Source organism: Limulus polyphemus, unplaced genomic scaffold (assembly GCF_000517525.1).
Source record: "Limulus polyphemus unplaced genomic scaffold, Limulus_polyphemus-2.1.2 Scaffold4389, whole genome shotgun sequence".
NCBI classification, from domain to species: domain Eukaryota; kingdom Metazoa; phylum Arthropoda; class Merostomata; order Xiphosura; family Limulidae; genus Limulus; species Limulus polyphemus.
This window is the reverse complement of record NW_013669999.1, coordinates 29,270-49,167: the sequence shown is the minus strand read 5'-3', so window position 1 is coordinate 49,167 and position 19,898 is coordinate 29,270. Positions and strand designations below refer to the sequence as shown.

Below are 19,898 nucleotides of genomic sequence, written 5' to 3'. Positions count from 1 at the left end.
CCACTCTACAAAGCTCTATGGTGAGCACAATGGTTTAGTTCGTATTAGTCTACTGACTAAGTGTAGAGCTTTGTAGAGTGGTGAGCACAATGGTTTAGTTCGTATTAGTCTCTTGACTAAGTGTAGAGCTTTGTAGAGTGGTGAGCACAATGGTTTAGTTTGTATTAGTCTACTGACTAAGTGTAGAGCTTTGTAGAGCACTTAGTCAGTAGACTAATACGAACTAAACCATTGTGCTCATCACTTTACAAAGCTCTACACTTAGTCAGTAGACTAATACGAACTAAACCATTGTACTCACCACTCTACAAAGCTCTACACTTAGTCAGTAGACTAATACGAACTAAACCATTGTGCTCACCACTCTACAAAGCTCTACACTTAGTCAGTAGACTAATACAAACTAAACTAACTGTACTCTACATGCAAAATACTTTACATTTAGTCAGGAGACCAATAAGGCATAAAACACCGAGCTCTCAATTCTACTAGACTTAAAACTTAGTCAGTAGATTGATAAGAGCTAATGTACTGTGCTCTCAACTAAATAAGAATTACAGTTAGTCAGAATATTAGTAAGAACAAAAGCACTAACGCAGGGGTCAGCAGCCCATGGTTCACGAGCCACATGCAGTTCTTTGCATAACTACACATGGCTTTTTATAAATACTCCCCTAAAAAATAAAGTGTAGATTCTCAATTGTCAGAATAAAAGAAATTAAAAGGCTTAATCAGGCACACAGACGGAATGATAATATCAAATTTGCTTTAGTTCGTTGAATGTTTTTAGTTTTTAAATAAAAGAAACAGGATACAGTTGCACTTGACATCCACTTCCATTTTACATTCAAATTCCAAAGCCATTATTACCAACACCACAATCAACAACCAATTAGAATATAAATGTGAAATGTAAGATGTGCAGAGGCCTCATTAGCCAATTGGAAGTGTAACATAATGTTAGGCTGGTGGTTAAGTGTTAGAAAAAAAAAAAGTGTAAAATCAGAGTTAGAGACATTCAAAATAAAATAAAAATATTCAAGGGTGAAAATGGCATCAAAAAAGATAAAGATTGAAGATGAACATTGCAAATTTTTAAATGAATGGACCGAGTCCTATACTTTTATATCAAGTTAAACTGGACTCCTACTATGCCTATCTTGCAATGAGAAACTTGCCAACAACAAGAAATCAAATACAGAAAGACATTTAAAACAAAAACATGACAAGTTTGCTGAAAAGTATCCACCTGGGGCTGAATGAAAATAGCAGTTGAGGAGCTACAGCATAGAACAGACCAAAAATAGTGTACTTTTGCTAAATGGAAAAGGAATTATCTAGCAACACTACTGCTACTAGCTTTGTGGCATCTCATGAAATCATGAAACGAGAAAAGCCATTCACAGATAGGGAATATGTGAAAGAATGTTTTATAAAAACAGCAATTTCGAGATATGCCATCATTTACAAAAACAATAACAGACAAAACTGTAAATATAGCCACAGGCGTAACGTGTTTTGTTTTGAATTTTGTGCAAAGCTACAAGAGGGCTATTTGCACTAGCCGTCCCTAATTTAGCAGTGTAAGACTTACTGCCTTCTTGTGTTACTCTTTTATCAACGAATAGTGGGTATGTTTGGTGCGATGAAGATTCGAACCCGTGACCCGCAGATTGCAAGTCGAGCATCCTAACCACCTGGCCGTGCCGGGCCTCAGACATAACTAAACAGCAGATTAACAACATAAATTCAACACAGGGTTTTCTACTGCCTGTGACAAATCATGTGAAGCAATTCACTGTCCTGTCCACTCAACAACACTTTACATTTAGTCAGGAGACTAACAAGAATTAAACTATTGTGCTCTCCTCTCTACAATCTGTTGGAAGATTAATAATACAACTCCACTCCTGAACTTTTGTCAGGAGACTAATAAGACATAATGCACTGCACTCTTCACTTTACAAGACTTATATTCAGCCAGAAGACTAATAAGACATAACACACTGCACTCTTCACTTTACAAGACTTATATTCAACCAGAAGACTAATAAGACATAACGCACTGCACTCTTCACTTTACAAGACTTGTATTCAGCCAGAAGACTAATAAGACATAACACACTGCACTCTTCACTTTACAAGACTTATATTCAGCCAGAAGACTAATAAGACATAACGCACTGCACTCTTCACTTTACAAGACTTATATTCAGCCAGAAGACTAATAAGACATAACACACTGCACTCTTCACTTTACAAGACTTATATTCAGTCAGAAGACTAATAAGAACTAACTCACTGTCCTGTCCACTCTACAACACTTTACATTTAGTCAGGAGTCTAATGAGAATTAAACTATTGTGGTCTCCACTTTAGAAGACTATATATATATTTGGTCTCAAGGCTAATAAGAACTAACTCACTGTCCTGTCCACTCTACAATACTTTACATTTAGTCAGGAGTCTAATGAGAATTAAACTATTGTGGTCTCCACTTTAGAAGACTATATATATATATATATTTGGTCTCAAGGCTAATAAGAACTAGACCACTGTGCTTTAAGCTCAATAAAACTTAGTTAATTAGCAAACTAATAAGGATAAACAACTGTGCTCTCCCCTCAACAAGTCTTTTTATTTAGTTAGAAGATGAATAAGATATAATTCACTGTATTTTCAACTCTAAAAGATTTAACATTTAGAGAGGAATCTAAAAAAATTCTAAGCTACAATGTTATCCACTCTTCAAGGCTCCACATTTAGTCAGGAGACTAATTAGAATCTCACTACTGAAAAGGATTTTACACCTAGTTTAGGAGATTAATAAGAACTCATTAACTGAGCTCTACACTCAAAACCTTATTTTCAGTTAGAAGACATTTAAAACCTAAACCATGCTCTCAACTCAACATTTTACATTTATTCAGGGGAGTTTAAAGAGCCAAGCCATTGTGCTCTCCACACTACAAGACTTCGCATTTAATCAGAAGGTTAACAATTGCTAAGCCACATTAAATTTTATCATGTTATTAATAATAAATAAGAACTCAAAAATAACTTTGAACATAGTCATTTGACCAATAAGAGTTAAGCAACTGTACTCGCACCTTCACAAGGCATTAGTTACGTATTTTGTCTGCTACTCGGCCAGGTTAAGCTCTTACAAAACAGTTTTCATATCTAACATCAACCAGTAGCAAGTAACAGCAAACAAGTTATTCTAATGTTTCATTGACTGTACTCTTTAACTTCATAATTTCAGTTAGATAAGAGAATAATATAATGTTAATAATGCATAGAAAATACAGTTATGTATAAATATAAGTTATTTTACTCAGGAGAGTAGTTTATGTGCTATTAGTCTTATAACTACATGTAAGGCCTTGTTAGGTGAAATATTCATATCTGACATCAACCAGTTGTGTTAGGCAAGAGAAAGCTTTAACCTGGCATTTCAGTTGCATTCTAAACTACAGAAGATTTTAAGAGAAATGTCATCATTCTAAACTACAGATGATTTTAAGAGAAATGTCATCATTCTAAACTACAGATGATTTTAAGAGAAATGTCATCATTCTAAACTACAGATGATTTTAAGAGAAATGTCATCATTCTAAACTACAGATGATTTTGTGAGAAATGTCATCATTCTAAACTACAGATGATTTTAAGAGAAATGTCATCATTCTAAACTATATATGATTTTAAGAGAAATGTCATCATTCTAAGTTACAGATGATTTTAAAAAAATGTTGAAAGAACTTTATTAGAAGGTACAACAGAACAGTTGCATAACAATATAACATTATTCGTTCTTGAAAAGCATATAATAATTACATGTATATTATACATCAATTAAAATGCTAGTTTAATTAAACTAAACAGATCAATGGGTAAATGAATGATTTAACACATACAAACAGGACCAGCCTAACACAGGGGGTAAAGGTGCTGGAGCCTGGGCCCCCCAGATTAAGAAGGTCTCTGTAAACAATATATAAGCTATAAGTTAACATTTTCCTAAACTGAAAGTGTGTTTCTGATAGATACTTACCTCCTCTCACAGAAAGCTTTCTCAACTTGTACTGCCCTTTATTGGTGCTAATTTTTGCTCACCACTAGCCTTGCTACTCCCACTTATTACTGCATACTGACATGCAAATGATCATGCAGCAACCCTCCACAAAGAGGATTGTGACACTACCACTATCATAACTAGCATCCTCTCTAATCATGCATATGATAATCACTTCAAGATTGGTCATAACTAACTAAACCACACCAGACATGGGGAGGATGGGTGGGAAATGTGAGCGGAGGTAAGTATCTGTTGAAAATACATTTTCAGTGGTGTAAAATGTTAATTTCCAATATGACATCTTAACTCCGCTCACAAAAAGCTACAATCCCACACTGAACTCCTGGAGGGCCAGTGAGAAGATGAACCCCTTTTAGGAAGTGCCCAAAGGAAGACCATGAGAAGTGATATGGAATTAAAAACAACACACCAGTGGGAGACCACTCCACTTCTAAGCCAGGTATATTCTTTACCATTTAATAATGTGTTGCTGAAAAGTAAAGGGTGGGAACTTGGAAGGGTCCAAAAATAATACAGAAATAATGGTGTAGGGAATGATAGACTTTAAATGCTAGTTCAACCTCAACCAACACCTGGAGGCATCTGGAAATGTACATCAGGTCTGCAGTAGGGACAAGGTCCTCTACCTTTCACCTCAAAAACGAGTACTGGCAGGGAAGAGGAGCTCCCATACCAAGAACCTATCTCTGCATGTGTGCACCTCCAACACAACCAACACCAGATCCACCAAAAACCAATATTCAAACATTTGGCAGATGATAGGAAGGAGGAGAGTCCATGTAGGTGTTCATCTCCAGTCCAAAACTGGGCAGCATTGGGAATTTATCATCCAGTCCGCAGCAGAAGGAGGGTACCAACCAAACATGTGTGAGGAATTACGTGGCTGAACCATCTCCAATCAACACCCAATTCCTGGGAACCGATATCTGGCGGATTGTAGGAAGGAGGGTGTATCAGCCGGAAGACCAAACTGTAATACATATATATGTATATACATTGCCTTGCAAAAGTCTTCACCCCCCTCAGCTTTTACCATTATTGATTTAACTTTACATCACTACCCTGCTAAAGTAAATACAAGTGGTTCTGTACAACTCTATCAGATAACAAAGTATATTACAGATCCATGTGAAAAAATACTTTAGGTCATATAGAGCCATCAGTATTGATTTAAGCAGAGTATTTTGAAAGTTAAAAGTTGGTTTACTGTTACATATTGAGAATGATGAGAAAAGAACTCTCTACAGACCTAAGGGAGATAGTTGTCCAGAAGCAAAATTCTGGAGAAGGTTATAAATCAATTTCAAAGATTCTTAATTTGCCATAAAGTACTGTAAAATCAGTTGTGATGAAATGGAAAGCATATTACACTACCTCAACCTTGCCAAGATCAAGTCGCCCTAAGAAAGTCTGCATTCAAACAAGCAGATAAATCATCAGAGAAGCGACTGTCAAGCCAACAGTGACACTGAAGAAGCTGCAGACTTTAATAGCAGCAATTGGAGTTACTGTACCCACCTCAACATGATCACGTACCTTACACAAAAAGGGCTTGTATGGCAAGGTGGTAAGAAAGAAACAACAGTGCAAAATATACACAATTGTTGGAGGTAAACCTGAAGTCAGCAGAAAACCTAAAAAAACTCAGTCGAAGGTTTACATTTCAACAGGACAATGATCTCCAAATACAGAACGAAGTCAACCCAAGAATGGTTTTGGAAAAACAATATTAAAGTCTTTGATTGGCCAAGCTAAAGCCCAGATCTAAATCCACTCAAAAATCTTTAGAGAGACTTAAAATTGTTGTGCATAAAAGACATCCTTCCAACTTACAAGAACTGAAGGATATCTGCAAGCAAGAGTGGGCAAAAATATCTCCATCATACTGTGCAAAACTTGTGGTGAGTTATCCAAAATGACTTTCAGCTGTCATTGTTGCCAAAGGAGCTTCAACCAAATATTAACTGCATAATCATAATAGGGGGTGAAGACTTTTGCAACATGTGTTTTCAAGATTTATTTTTGTTATATCACTACAGTGAATAATCTTTGTAACCATCAGAAACTTGTATGAGATTAATATAATAAATATTTTTGGCCATTTGAGTTGTCTTTCACAAGAAAATAACTAGAATTGATTACCAGCACAAGGGTGTGAAGACTTTTGCAAGGTACTGTATGATGCAGTGCTACATCCAACACTTGGTGGAATCTGCAGTTGTACATCAGGTCTGCAGTAGGAAGGGCTTCATGCCACTGACACCGACAGAATGCCAGCACCCTACTCTCAAAACCGAGTGGTATTGTGCACAAGGAGGAGGACAAGCCTCCATGGTCCACCGCCCCAGCAGCTAGCACTGATGATGTTCCCCAATGGAAGATGGAAATGTGCAGCCAGAAACATGGTAAGGTGACAGATCTGATGTGAAGAAAACACGAAAAAGGCAACAATCATCAGGAGAAAGGGAAGAAAACACCAGGTGAATGAACTGGCAAATTCAACCCTAAAGGGAGATGAGAAAAGGTCATAGGAGAGGTGAGGATTTCATGGAAGAAACTAATGGACTCAGGACCACAGAAGGGAACAGTACGTGTCATATACCCTTGGAGAGCCCTGATTGGGGAGAGATTGGAACAGTCAAGAGGGGCAGAGGTGGAACATAGGAAACTGGAGATAAGTACAAAACACAACATACCTGAATAACAAATCCACCAAAGGATAGAGAGATCTGGGCAAGTTCCCTAAAATGACATGTAAGTAAGAGGCATATTCAAGAGGGGGGCTGTCCAAATCCAAAACTAAAAGATCACTAAAAACCTTGTTAGGACAATCATCAGTGTGTTCTGATTGTTGCATGAAATTGGTCAACTGCCATGTTTCATGGGCCGAGAATCGTGGTTTCTGCCCTTTGGATGTGACTGTTAATTCCTCTGCCTCAGTAAGAGCAGTCATAGTCATGATCACCCAAAACTGTGAGTGCATAATACCAGAAATTGAAAGAGGCAAGAAGATAAAATAAATCGTAGCTCTCCAAGAAACAGAACGTAAACATAAAGTAACAAATTAACTGAAATAGAAACCCAAGAAAGTAAAAATATGTGGATAGGTTAATTAAACCACAAGCAAAAAACACATCAAATCAGCAGAGCTGCCAACAAAGAAGTTATTAACATGTGCACGATTAGAGAGGGCACTAGTTATTATAGGGGTAGTGTTGCACTCCTATTAGTGGAGGGTTGCTGCATGATCATTTGCATGTTAGTATGCAGTAATAAGTGGGAGTAGCAAGGCTAGTGGCAAGTAAACATTTGCACTGATAGAAGGCAGTACAATTCGAAACAGCTTTTTGTGAGAGGAGGTAAGATATCATATCAGAATATACTATACAATGTGTAAAAAGTAGCATGTGACATTAGATATCAGGATAGAACATGGCTGTTTTACCAGCATCTTTTACTGAAGCAACAAGAGTTTGATCATAATTAGCCTGTGATGAAGTCATGCCATGTGTTTTATTTTATGCATTGATCCTTAAGCTTTTTGATGTACTGTTGTCTTTCTAGTTCCATTTTGTTTGCTATGTTATTACATTGTTCCCAGCTTCTTACACTATAATGTTGTATTCATGGAGCATTACAGTTTGATGCATGGAAATGCCTTAAATCACATTGTATAAAGGTATATTTGAAATTAATATATAAGAGCAACTTAACTGCTACAGGAACATCATGAGAATGTGTTTTTTATATAATGTGAGAAGTTCCAATCTGAAACCACACCAGTGTTTAATATTGGACGAGGAGGTGGTAAACCAATAAGAGAAAAAACTGAATATGCACAGACGGGCCTCACAAAATTTAGAAGTTCCAGGCCCCATCAAAGTTAATATTGCCCTGCATACAAACGTTAGATACATATAAATGTATCTATGCACATACTCAAATTCAAATATACATACACATGTCCATACATTGTGTGTGTGTGTGTGTGTGTACAGGAGGTCACACTATACGAACAAAAGGTAAGAGAATGAAAGAAAGTTGTTCAGCGGAAGGACTTTAGGACAGAAAACCAGCATACGGGAAGGCTATAATCTTTGGTAGTTTCTTAAGAATGTACCAGAAACATGAGCCTCTTGTATACATTATTTTACATGAAATGGCAGGATTTGTGCAGTTGTTTATGTGCAGATTCATTACAGTTTAGGTTATAGAAACTAATTAAGAAAAAGAGCTATTGAAGACTGAAGTCAGCAAAATAGATAATAAACTTTTAGTGGAACAATCAGGACATTAATAACACCTAAACACACTTAATTAAAACATTTTGCATCGAGCCAAGAAACCACTAAAGAATTTTGTCACGGTATACTTATGGGATTCAGATGTAATGGTAGATATTGGTTATTAAGGGGTTATGGTTAGATTTTGGCTATTCAGATGTAATGGTAGATACTGGTTATTCAGATGTAATGGTAGATACTGGTTATTAAGATGTAATGGTAGATACTGGTTATTAAGATGTAATGGTAGATACTGGTTATTAAGATGTAATGGTAGATACTGGTTATTAAGATGTAATGGTAGATACTGGTTATTAAGGGGTTATGGTTAGATTTTGGCTATTCAGATGTAATGGTAGATATTGGTTATTAAGATGTAATGGTAGATACTGGTTATTAAGATGTAATGGTACATACAGTATCTACCATTACATCTTAATAACCAGTATGTACCATTACATCTGAATAACCAGTATCTACCATTACATCTTAATAACCAATATCTACCATTACATCTGAATAGCCCAAATCTCTAACCATTACATCTTAATAACCAGTATCTACCATTACATCTTAATAACCAGTATCTACCATTACATCTGAATAGCCAGTATCTACCATTACATCTTAATAACCAGTATCTACCATTACATCTTAATAACCAGTATCTACCATTACATCTTAATAACCAGTATCTACCATTACATCTTAATAACCAGTATCTACCATTACATCTTAATAACCAATATCTACCATTACATCTTAATAACCAGGTTATTCAGATGTAATGGTAGATACTGGGTATTAAGATGTAATGGTAGATACTGGTTATTCAGATGTAATGGTAGATACTGGGTATTAAGATGTAATGGTAGATACTGGTTATTCAGATGTAATGGTAGATACTGGTTATTAAGATGTAATGGTAGATACTGGTTATTAAGATGTAATGGTAGATACTGGTTATTAAGATGTAATGGTAGATACTGGTTATTAAGATGTAATGGTAGATATTGGTTATTCAGATGTAATGGTAGATACTGGTTATTAAGATGTAATGGTAGATACTGGTTATTCAGATGTAATGGTAGATACTGGTTATTAAGATGTAATGGTTAGAGATTTGGGCTATTCAGATGTAATGGTAGATATTGGTTATTCAGATGTAATGGTAGATACTGGTTATTAAGATGTAATGGTAGATATTGGCTATTAAGATGTAAACATATTTAAGATACTAAAAATAACATCTAAATTACTACACTATAAGACGTGACAGATAATCAAGAAAATGACAACATCCAAGTCACTGTAATTACAGCAATATAAAGCCTTATGTGAAGTTAAGATATTAATAACACCTGAAATACTCTGCTCTTCAAAGTAGAGAGCTTTAGATATAATCAGAAGATTTATAACACCTAAATTACTACATTCTTCACACTATATAACTTGACAGGTAGTCAAGAGACTGATAACATTAAAGTATTTTTATTTAACAAAATACAAGACTTAAGGTGTAGTAAAATAGTTTAATAACAAATACACAAACTACAAGACTTCAGTACAGACATGATGCTTAAAAAGTTATAATACGATAAATCAGGAAAGCATACTTTTTTTATTTTTACGAGACAATGTAGCTCTGTGTATTACACTACATTGTTAGGTATGCCCCTTAGAAAGTGTATTACTGAAATCCAAGATATTTTAGGTTTCTCAGTTCTTACACTGATTCCCAGTTTGGAAGAATGTCGTTAGTCCACACTTTTGTTGCCTGCACCAGTTTATCTTCTAGCTTCCTCTGCTGTTGAATTTGTTTCTTTCTCGCTTTAGCATCTTTCAGTTCTATGATTTAAAGCAATAAATACACGTCAATAAATAAAATGCAAGATTTCTTTAAAACTCAACCAAAGGTACTGCTCAAAATTTATAATGACATACTGCCATCAACGGTATTTGGTTTGCCATTGGTGGTGGTATGTCTGGTAGTTCCATGAAAAGTTAAACTTTATGTTCTTTCAAATATATCAATTTTCTATTACACTAAAATGAAACTTAGATGTTAATTATCATAAACAATGAGTAGAAAATGTATTTAAAACACTTTAAATAAATTAACATTTGAATAATAAGCCTAATTATGTAAGATAACCCATTTGTGAAAGTAAATTAAGTCCAGAAAATGCTATGTATGCGGTTATTAGTTTTCAAAGTATATTTGTTTGTGCACTAACCATTTGTAAGTATTAGTCAGTAAAATTATGTTCAACTCAGTACATTAATCTCACTTTTAATTAATGTTAGGCAAATCACTGACAATGCTGGGAACAGTGTTACTTACAACAACTGGTCTGTTGAAGAATGCATTGATACAGATCAAACACAATACCACATGTATGTAAATTGTGGGACGAATGTAAAACATTACGAGTTCCATCAATATACTTCTTGAAGTGAATGATACTAGTATTTAATCTATTTCCTTAGAATAACAAGAAATAAATTATAAACTCATGATTTGCTTTAATACAGTTTTGTGTAAACATTTCGTCCAAAGTGGGAAATAACATATTTGCAATTTTTTTATTCCCAGCAGTGAATTTGAAAATAATTCATTCCACACTAGTTTTTGACCCACGATGTCATTAAGAACAATAGCTTTTGGAAAAGCAGTTAACCTCATTGGGCAATTCTTATATTCAATCGAACATTCCTAATGATATCAAAGTCATTCTTCAACTTTCGTAGTGAAATATTTTTAAACAATGTTGTAACTCAATATTCACCAGCTTCTCTCAAACAAAACTACTGTTATTTCAAAGCAAGTCAGTGGAACTACAGCTCTGACAATGAACCTATAATGAGCAAGGGATAGTAGTCTTATTTGTTTAAATTGAAGAGCTGGGCATACTTCAGGTACACCTTCTGAGAAAACAGTACTTGATGCATCAATGAAGTTAATGGTACACCTTCCGAGAAAACAGAACTTGATGCATCAACGAAGTTAATGGTACACCTTCCGAGAAAACAGAACTTGATGCATCAAACAAAGTTAATGGTACACCTTCTGAGAAAACAGTACTTGATGCATCAACAAAGTTAATACAGAAAGTTAACGAAAAAAGAAAGGAATTTTCTCTTAGAAATTTTCTGATAATTTACAAATTGCATATTTGCCACATAATTTGAAAACCTTGTTTTTTGTGAATTATTTTTAAAAAACCACTATTAATCAGTGTGTAAGTTATTTAGCGTATCTCAAAACAAAGTTTTGAAAGTTAACATGCCCAATGGTTTTGCAATATAATTAGAAACTAATGTCCCATACATAGAGAAGAATTAATTGGACAGATCATACTTGAAAACATAAATATTATAGGTCTACAAACAGATGTACTCATAAACATTTTTCCTTAGGTTCAAAAATAAATATAATCATTATATACCACCCTCACACTGTAGCTATAACTATCAGAATTTAGTCATTAACTCTCTCGTTACAGGTTTGCTCAAATTGGCTGAGTTCGTGACCCCAATTTGACATTTATAGTTTTAATACTATAACTTCTAATATGCTCTGTGAATCTTCATGAACTTTCACAAGCTTTCAGTAAAAATTAAGCCCTTTGACTCCATATTTATTCAAAGAGAAATTTTTGGTGAAAAAACTTCACTAGAAATTCGGATTATTTTGTCTACAAAAATTTGATGCTCCGAGTGCAAAGTAATTTTCATATTAAGATTAAATATACTTTTCTTCATCTGAAAATTGTCAAATTTTATTTGCATAATCTCTAAACCTCCTAAATTAATTTCAAACTTTTTTACTGATTTAAACTTTATATTTTTCTACCCTAACTTTATTCTAGGTTGATCAATTTGAATAACCTCGTAGTTGCTATAAAAATATATGAAATAAATCTAAATTACCCTTATTTTCTTTCTACAATGACTTCATATTGTAACATGAAACTAAAATTTTTTTATCCTAAATAGCATAAATCTTGTAACAGTACACATCTGTTTCTACTTAAATTTTATTGTTTATTGCCTTTTGAACTGCATCTAAATAATAATCCTGCACCACAAGTTGTAAATCCCTTAGTGAACATGTAGCTCACATTATGCCACTGAATTATGTAAGGCATAGGCTAATCATGAGCTGTTTGTAATCATATCTTGTCAGAATTGTTTTTTCTTTACCTTACCTAATTTAACCTTTTCTAATTTTAGTTACTTTTATAATAATAAGTAAAGAATACAGAAGAAAAACAAGAAATACAATACCTGGATCTTCTTTTTCCTTGCTGTCAACTGTCGATGAAACTCAACCCTACCTTTTTTTATATACCAATGGTACTACTAAGAAAAATACCTTTTTATTTAATTAAATAATGCACCTAAGAATACAGAATAATAATACGTAAAAGGCATACAGTATATACCCTGGCAGGCACCACATTCCACTCAGCAGGTTCCTGTAATGCACAAGAGGGCTCTGTAAAAGAAAGATAAAAAAAAAAGAGATCTTACACAGTCAGAGATGGTAAGAGATGTGGAGAATAGCAACCAGAAGTAGTATCTAACCCAAAAAAGAAGAAATGGCTAAAGGATGGAGACAATGTGAGAAAAAGGTGTGAAGGATTGTCCACATGCCAGCCTGAACAATCTCCTACAACAGACAAAGCAAGTGGGCAGCAAAAACTGCATTAAGTGCTATATTTGATGTGAGGAAACTTTGAAGTGCAGGTGTGTATCCCCATCCAGTTAGGGTAATGGGAGAAAGATCACAGGTGGAAGAATTCCAAGTATTGAAGAGATGAGATCGGGAACCACAAAATGGAGCAGTGCAGGCCAAATAAAGATGAGAAATAGATGGGAGAGATATAGAAGTGAATGCACTCTCACCCTCAAGTGCCACAAAAAACTTGGGGAGGAAAGAATGATCAGGATAGAAAAGGGCATTGGAATGATGAAAAAGAATGTGTGAAGAATCAATGACATACCCATAAGAACCTTGACAACCACAGGCTAAAAAAAGGAGGAAACAGGTTTTAAGGGAGAGATGGTTTAAGAACAAGAAGCCAAAAGTTAAAAGGGCAGGAGGGTAAGAAAATGAAGAACAACATTCAGGTCCTAGTTGGGAAGGCAAGAAGGATGGGGAGGATGAAAGACGTGAGAGAAACAGTAAGGACCAGGAAGGAAAAAACTCAATGGTAGTGGAAGGACCAGAAAGTAATAGAGAGAGAGCTATCCAGTAACCAGCAATAGTCAATACCCACAATCCCTTGTTGAAAAGCCATATGAAGAATTCAGAGATGAGGAACAAGAGGTGGAGAAGGAATAATGCAGTGACCAATGCCAAAAAATGTGCCATTTTTTGGCTGATATACGAGGAGGATGGACAAAGAGAATGAGAAAGAAGACTACACACAAAGAGAGTCTAGAATGTCTTGCAAAGAACTGGACAAATATCATAAATGAAGTTGAAGTGACAATACGGTTGGAGAAAAGAATAAAGCTGAAGAAAAAGAAAGAGGAAGAGAAGGGCTGTAGCAGGATCAAGAGAGGAAACCACATTTGAGCCAGCCAATATGGTGCCACAAGAAGGACCCAACATGGAGTGTCTTGAATGAGGAAGTGAACACAAGGAGGAGACAAATATGAGGTACACATAGACATAGATGTTGGGCCAGTCCTGACTGAATGCATCCACCACCAGAGTTGATGGATGCAGAACAGAAGACCAGAAAATGCAAGCTTGTCATTGTTGAAAGTGGCAAAGAACTGCCCTAACCGAGTCAATACTAAATCACCAATACTACAAAATGTAAATGTTATTGTTTTAAGACTTAATGAACAGTAAAACTGCTATATATAATTTCCTAGATTATTGTAAGAATTAAAGTTTGAACATCTGAACCTAATGTTCACATAATGAATGATAGCGTTATATAAACATTTGAGCTCAATGCACACCTAAATATAAACTCAATTTTTACATAAAGAATGGTAACTCAAAGTAATATATTTTCTCAATTTAATTAAAAGCAATAACAATTTTCCAATTTTGTTGAATTTCTTTACCATCAAAACTTTCACAAATTTTAAAACTTTTCTGTTGAAAATACTGATGATGAAGTCACTAAGAAATCAGACTTGTATGGTTGTAATATTTCATACACAAATACTTTCAAAACAAAAATGTTTTGGTGATTTTGGCATCTAAAGAACAGCCTTTGCAATGTAACAGAAATAGTATATTTTTGATAAAATATTAACTGTAATCAAATGAAGGCTACTGCCTAAACAGAACTAACAAATATAAAAATATGCAAGACACAAGGTAAAGGGTAAAAAATGTGCCTTAGTAGGAACATGAGGGAACCCTCAATAGCTGTGGCTGTAATTAGATCTCAAATTGGGCAAGAGATGGAGCTATGAACTAAAAGTTTGTACTTAAAAAAAAAAACAAAAAACTCAGAGCCATTCTATGAGTCGCTATGCCTTGGCTAAAAGTACCATAAGTAGGACTCATACAATAGTACAGAAATATTGACTACAAGATTTAATTTCTACTGATAAGATTTACTAAAACAACTTAATTTAAAATCAGAAATGACTGTCACACCACAAAAGTCAATGGCTATAGTCAGAAATAAGATGAATTACATATAATATGGATATATATTTCAAAATATTAGCATATGAAGGGGAAACATATTAAAAGTGGCATTTTTAAATGAAAAAAAATGTAGTAACCAATCCAGTGTGGCATGCATTATTGTAGTGGTTGTTAAAACACATAATATGATATTTCTAAACTGCACGTTAACCTGTATGTTTTTAGATGTTTTACTTTACAACCCCAAGAGAATCTTTTTTCCTGGAAGTCTATAACCTGAAGATATTTTGAATTGAAATTATTATATACTCACACAATATACCTTATCAGCTGTGTTGTAAAATCACTTTGATTACCAAATCCAAAACTATTTTAGACAGTACAAACCCAACAGTTGTCATGGACGTCACTTAAGGGTTATTATAATGTTTTTTTCAGTTTCTGCACATTTTCCTTTCACAGGTAGGAAAGGAAAGAACATGTTAATCATTATAAGTAACTTTCATTTTATTTAAAAATAAGTTGCTTGAAAGAAATGTTAATTGTTTAATAAATATATATTATCATATCATGTGAAATATATTACTCTGAACACAGTACATTTTTAATCAGCATTCAAGTCAGAATCTATGTTCAAACATCTGAATTCAAAAATCGTGGTTATTTTTATATTTCTAGACATAATTCTTATGTACTTAAAATTGGTGCTTTATTTAGATGTCCAACTATAAGGCTTTAAGTTGAGTTTTTACCTTTTATTGAAATATTTCATTGCAATGGAAACCACAAAACGTAACATGATGTTTTCAAATACCTTTTTTTCTTGCCGTCTTCACCATCTCCTCGTATTCCTGTTTGTGACGCTGCTCTTCCAATGGATGTTTAGCTGGCAGATTTCTGTACCAAAATGTGTTATTAAATATTGACTTCATGGCACCATTCAAGAAATATATAAGAAGGATTCACAGAATTGGACATTGTTATGCAAAAGTGACTTAACTCGCAAATCATAGACTTGAGTAAATAACCAAAACATTTCTTTTTCTTAAAAAATCAGTGACAAATACCAGATATATGTTCCAGCTTTAATCTATGGAGATCACTATTATGTGGTTGAATGTAACGTTTTCATAACAGTAAACTATTCATCATTATTCAAAAAATGGACAATTAACGGCTTAGGTCATTTTTGCTTAACGCAACTCTCAACTTAACATTTCAGGTAAATGGAGTAAGGTTAGTCCTTCTCAATACAGAAATCCAGCTCTCCATCAAAGCTATCCACATTATCAATGATGTTCTCATCTTGAAGGTTCATTGTTGAATATACAAGACTGTTTAGTTTAATAATTATTATTTAGTTTTCATAACAAGTGTTAAAAGTTAACTATTTTAAAAGTAATAGTTACTACAAGTTTGTTATGTAATTCTGTACGAGTAATACATCATGTATGCAGTTTGATTGTTGTACTAGGCTTTAGTAATATTGTTCATGTCATCTTACTTGACGCTTCCAAGTTTTTCTAGTTATGTGTAATATTGTTGCTACAAGAGGGATAGATAGTTCTAGATTTTTCGGTTACATGTTATAAATATGTGCAGATACAGCCTGTTAAAGAAAATAGAAAAAAGTTAGTTAGTGAAAAAAAAACATGAAGTTAGCCGGCATGTAAGTGATTAGCCTTATCGGGTGACTTCTATAGTGTTTCACAGCTGTATTGTAACAACAGAGATAGGAAAAATAATTTGTCTTGTCAACTGGGTTTTAGAGTAACTGAACTAGCCTGTGTGGACTTTTGACAAAAAAAAAAAAAAAAGAGACAACTATTTAAAGTTCTGGATACAACTGTGGTAACCAACAAGTGATTAAGTTAGTGAAAGTGAAGTTAAACTGTATGATTGTTAGTTTATACATAACAGGCAATATTTAAAAAATGAGTTCCCAGTTAACAGAGATAAAGAGAAATTATCTGCATTGTCAAAGGGTGTTCTAAAGTAACTGAACTCATCCGTGTGGACTTTGAGGAAAAAAGAGACAATTCTTTAAAGGTACAGGTACAACTGTGGTAACTCATGGTGTAATGTAAGTGAATTTATCACAGATTGTATAGTAAGAAACAGAGCAGTGAAAAATAATTTGTCTTTTCAATTGAATTCTAAAGTAATTGAATCAGCCTGTGTGGACTTTTAACTAGAATCTCTAATTATTTAGAGTGTGAGATGCAACTGTGCTATCCTCTAGTGCAAAGCTGCTTCAAACACATTAAGAATTGTTTACAGCCAACTGTAAAGCTATTGCTTACCTTACTGAGCATATTATATTAGATGTTAGCTGTCCCATTAAGGTAAATATACTCATAAAATGTCAGTTTTCTAGCCAGATCGCTTAATAGTTACACAGATGTCAAACTTTGAAATGCTTTTACAACTCGTAATGTTAAATTGACCTTGCAATGCCTATTCATAGCTATGATATCTCTCTCTTTCTATATATATAAAAATGTGTGTATCTGTCTATAGGTAATCCATCATTAGATATATTCTGAAGGTACTGTATAAAAGTTGTTTGCAAGAATAGCACCACCTTACAACAATGATGTTTTGTAAGCTGTTAACAATATAACATATTATTGTCACTTGAATGAGAGTTATTTAAAGTAACAGCTTTCTTTCTAAGCATTGCAATCAGTTTATATGTGTTTAAGGACGTGACACAGTCCTTTAAGCCCCAATGAAACCGTAAGGAGTTAAACATATTGTTTTATAAGAAATAGTAGACCACGTTTTTATTTCTCCTAAATGTAGCTATAGGAAGAGAAAATCAGAAAATAAAAGAAATGGTTAACATCCCTGCCAGGGAAAGACATTATATAGTCAACATTTTCTAATGAAAATTGTCCTCATCAGGTCACAATGAATGATACTTGGTCAAAATGTTAATTATACAACGTATTCTGCCTCACAGCAACCTTAACCACTTTTTTGTATTTTCAGACCCGTGCTTACGGTGGCCGGTTCTCTAGGATCAGAGCAGTAGTTGAAGTGGCAGGTGAACATCCTTCATTTTTAAAGCCACTGGAAGGAGTTGGAGATGGACCTCTAGAAGATGTTCTGCTTGGTTCCCGAGATGTGTTTTCATCTAATTCTTTTGATCTCCATGATAACAGGTTTCTGCAGTGAAGGAAGTACTTATAGAAAAACTTTCGTATCTATACACAAACACATGGAACGTGTAAAAATGAATAACTCAAACTTCTCTTGTGGTATGTAAGGAATAGGTAGAAAAATAAGTACAAGAAAGATTACTGTAATGTCACACAAACAGAGCAATACCTAGTATTTTGCCAAAACATTTACACAAGATATTATAGAACACTGTTTTAGTGCTAGTAACATTGCTGCAACTAAATCTGAAAAAGTATTACCATGTTAATAGTTAATATAAAATAATGCTTTACAATTTTATAGAAATTGTGGATTGCACCTTTTGTAGATCACGTCATGTCAACACAATGTGCTAAAACTTAGTAGGCCATTAAAAAAAAAAACCAGTTTTTCAATATTTCAGGCTGACACCTCAAAGATTAACAACATTACATTTTCAGAATTTCTCAAATGTCTCTAAAGTATGTGGTAACACAAACAGTAAAATATAGGTTACCCATCATAAATTTTCATCATAATCTGATAAAAAAAAAACAGCCAACTCCAATTTTTTTCCACATATCCAAATCACAGCTAAAATTGCTAAAGTATCTGTGTCTATGTTTGAGCAAGGTTGGGCATTTGACTGATCAAAAAATGTTCATTAACCAGTAAAATAAGGGCAAACATTTTTATTTATTATTATTTTTAACTTTCTTCGCCATGACATGTTAAGTATGTACATGTACGCATTTCCAGGCGTGTGATAATGTGTTATTTCTTTAAACACAGAGTACATCTGAAGTGTAAAAGCTACAAAAAATTACTTTAAAAAAACTAACACTTCTGTAGCTATTAAGCAATCACAAAAATATGCATTTACCTTAAAAAATCTAAATTTGTTTTTTGGTACTGAAAGAATTATTTTAATAAGTATAGGTTTATCCATCAATCTAAATATCACAAAGATACAAATCCATACTTTTAACTAAAAATCAATGACATTCTATTCAAGTTAAAGAGTACAGGTAGATTGTTTAAAAATATAAGCTTTGTACTTGTTACCAGAACAACACATATACACTTACTTTGTATTGTGCATGTAATACCTACATAGGTTAGATTTGCCCCAAATAATTTACTAGGTATAACTGATTTCCAATTAAAAATTCTGAACAATGAACAATTACAGCATAGCTTATATTCATCCAAAAAAACTTACTAGCTATGACTGATTTCCAATTAAAAATCTGAACAATGAACAATTACAGCATAGCTTATATTCATCCAAAAAACTTACTAGCTATGACTGATTTCCAATTAAAAAATCTGAACAATGAACAACTACAGCATAGCTTATATCCATCCAAAAAACTTACCAGCTATGACTGATTTCCAATTAAAAAATCTGAACAATGAACAACTACAGCATAGCTTATATCCATACCAAAAAAACTTACCAGCTATGACTGATTTCCAATTAAAAAATCTGAACAATGAACAACTACAGCATAGCTTATATCCATCCAAAAAAACTTACCAGCTATGACTGATTTCCAATTAAAAAATCTGAACAATGAACAACTACAGCATAGCTTATATCCATCCAAAAAAACTTACCAGCTATGACTGATTTCCAATTAAAAAATCTGAACAATGAACAACTACAGCATAGCTTATATCCATCCAAAAAAACTTACCAGCTATGACTGATTTCCAATTAAAAAATCTGAACAATGAC

General features: G+C 33.7%; 1 protein-coding gene across 2 annotated transcripts in view; it reads right to left on the bottom strand.

Annotated features, from left to right (window-relative positions):
- Positions 1-19,898, bottom strand: part of LOC106471070 (TBC1 domain family member 14-like) — an 83,411-nt gene that overhangs the window by 34,623 nt on the left and 28,890 nt on the right. For both annotated transcript variants that reach the window (XM_013931658.2, XM_022399692.1), the window contains exons 3-5: positions 18,020-18,184; positions 15,828-15,910; positions 10,116-10,233 (exon numbers count right to left, since the gene is read on the bottom strand). In XM_013931658.2, coding sequence (XP_013787112.1) covers positions 10,116-10,233; positions 15,828-15,910; positions 18,020-18,184 — 366 coding nt within the window. The remainder of the gene's footprint in view (positions 1-10,115; positions 10,234-15,827; positions 15,911-18,019; positions 18,185-19,898) is intronic.